At 44.4% G+C, this 807-nt stretch overlaps 1 protein-coding gene across 1 annotated transcript; it reads right to left on the bottom strand.

Moving 5' to 3' along the window:
- Nucleotides 1-18: 18 nt before the first annotated feature.
- On the bottom strand, nucleotides 19-769 carry LOC111648478 (WW domain-binding protein 4-like). The gene is made up of 2 exons (XM_023398310.2): nucleotides 515-769; nucleotides 19-394 (listed from the first exon to the last, which is right to left on the bottom strand). The coding sequence occupies exons 1-2, from the start codon at nucleotides 667-669 to the stop codon at nucleotides 193-195; spliced, it is 357 nt and encodes a 118-aa protein (XP_023254078.1). The 5' UTR covers nucleotides 670-769; the 3' UTR covers nucleotides 19-192.
- Between the last annotated feature and the right edge of the window lie 38 nt (nucleotides 770-807).

Raw genomic sequence — 807 nt, 5'->3', positions numbered from 1 at the left:
ATTTTTGGGATTAGAAAAAATGTGTTTTTTCAGCCAATTTGTCCTAAAAATGTTAAAAAAAAAAAAAAAAAAAAAAAAGATTTGCGCATACTTCAAAGATCAAAACGGTGCATTTCAATGTCAGCACGTTCCTAGAAAGAGTTGTATTGGTGTAAAAGTCTCATTCTGGCTTGAAGCTTTGACGCGTTTGGGTCAGTCGTCATTGTCTCTCTGTCGGAGGCTCCTGGATTTGCCGTTCTGCGTCTTGTTCCTCCTGAATGAAGCAGGTCCACCTTCGTCTCCAAGGGAGGTGATGATGCGCTCCTTGAACTTGGGTTTGGGTTCCGGCGGCACGTCAGCTGGAGCGCTGGCTGTGCTTCCCTCCACCTGGGGCAACTGTAGGTCCACATTGGCACTGGAGAATAAAGAAAAAAGAAACACTCAGTGCCTTTTCAGTAGCTACTGAAATAAATGAGAGGAGCAATCCGTAGTGTACCGGTATCCTAATTAACCGTTCAAATAGCGCTTCACTTACAATGGATCCTCCTCTTCCTGGATCTGTTCCCAGGCCCCATATGGATTGGCAGCTTTGGGCCTTTTGGCTTGTGTCACCACTTGTGTCGCCTCCTCCTCTTTCTTCTCCTCAGGTTCAGCTGTTGTGCTTTGGACCTCTTCCTCCTCTTTTTTCATCTCTTCAGCATCCTGTTTGGGAGTATCATCACTTGCTTTCTCTTCTCCCTCTTTTTCTGAAGGCTCAGCCTCTGCTTTCCTTTTCTGAAAACAAAAAAAACGAGGACTGTGAGGTCTCGATTTTTTTTTTTTTTTTTT

This window comes from Seriola lalandi, unplaced genomic scaffold (genome assembly GCF_002814215.2).
Source record: "Seriola lalandi dorsalis isolate HSWRI2012SDOR001 ecotype SW California unplaced genomic scaffold, Sedor1 jcf7180002040676, whole genome shotgun sequence".
NCBI lineage: Eukaryota > Metazoa > Chordata > Actinopteri > Carangiformes > Carangidae > Seriola > Seriola lalandi.
This window is presented reverse-complemented; position numbering and strand designations above follow the sequence as displayed.

Coding starts and splice junctions, on each gene's coding strand:
- LOC111648478 (XM_023398310.2), bottom strand. CDS start 669: ATGAAAAAAGAGGAGGAAGAGGTCCAAAGCACAACAGCTGAACCTGAG. Junction 395..514: donor CAGGAAGAGGAGGATCCATT/GTAAGTGAAGCG, acceptor TTTATTCTCCAG/TGCCAATGTGGACCTACAGT.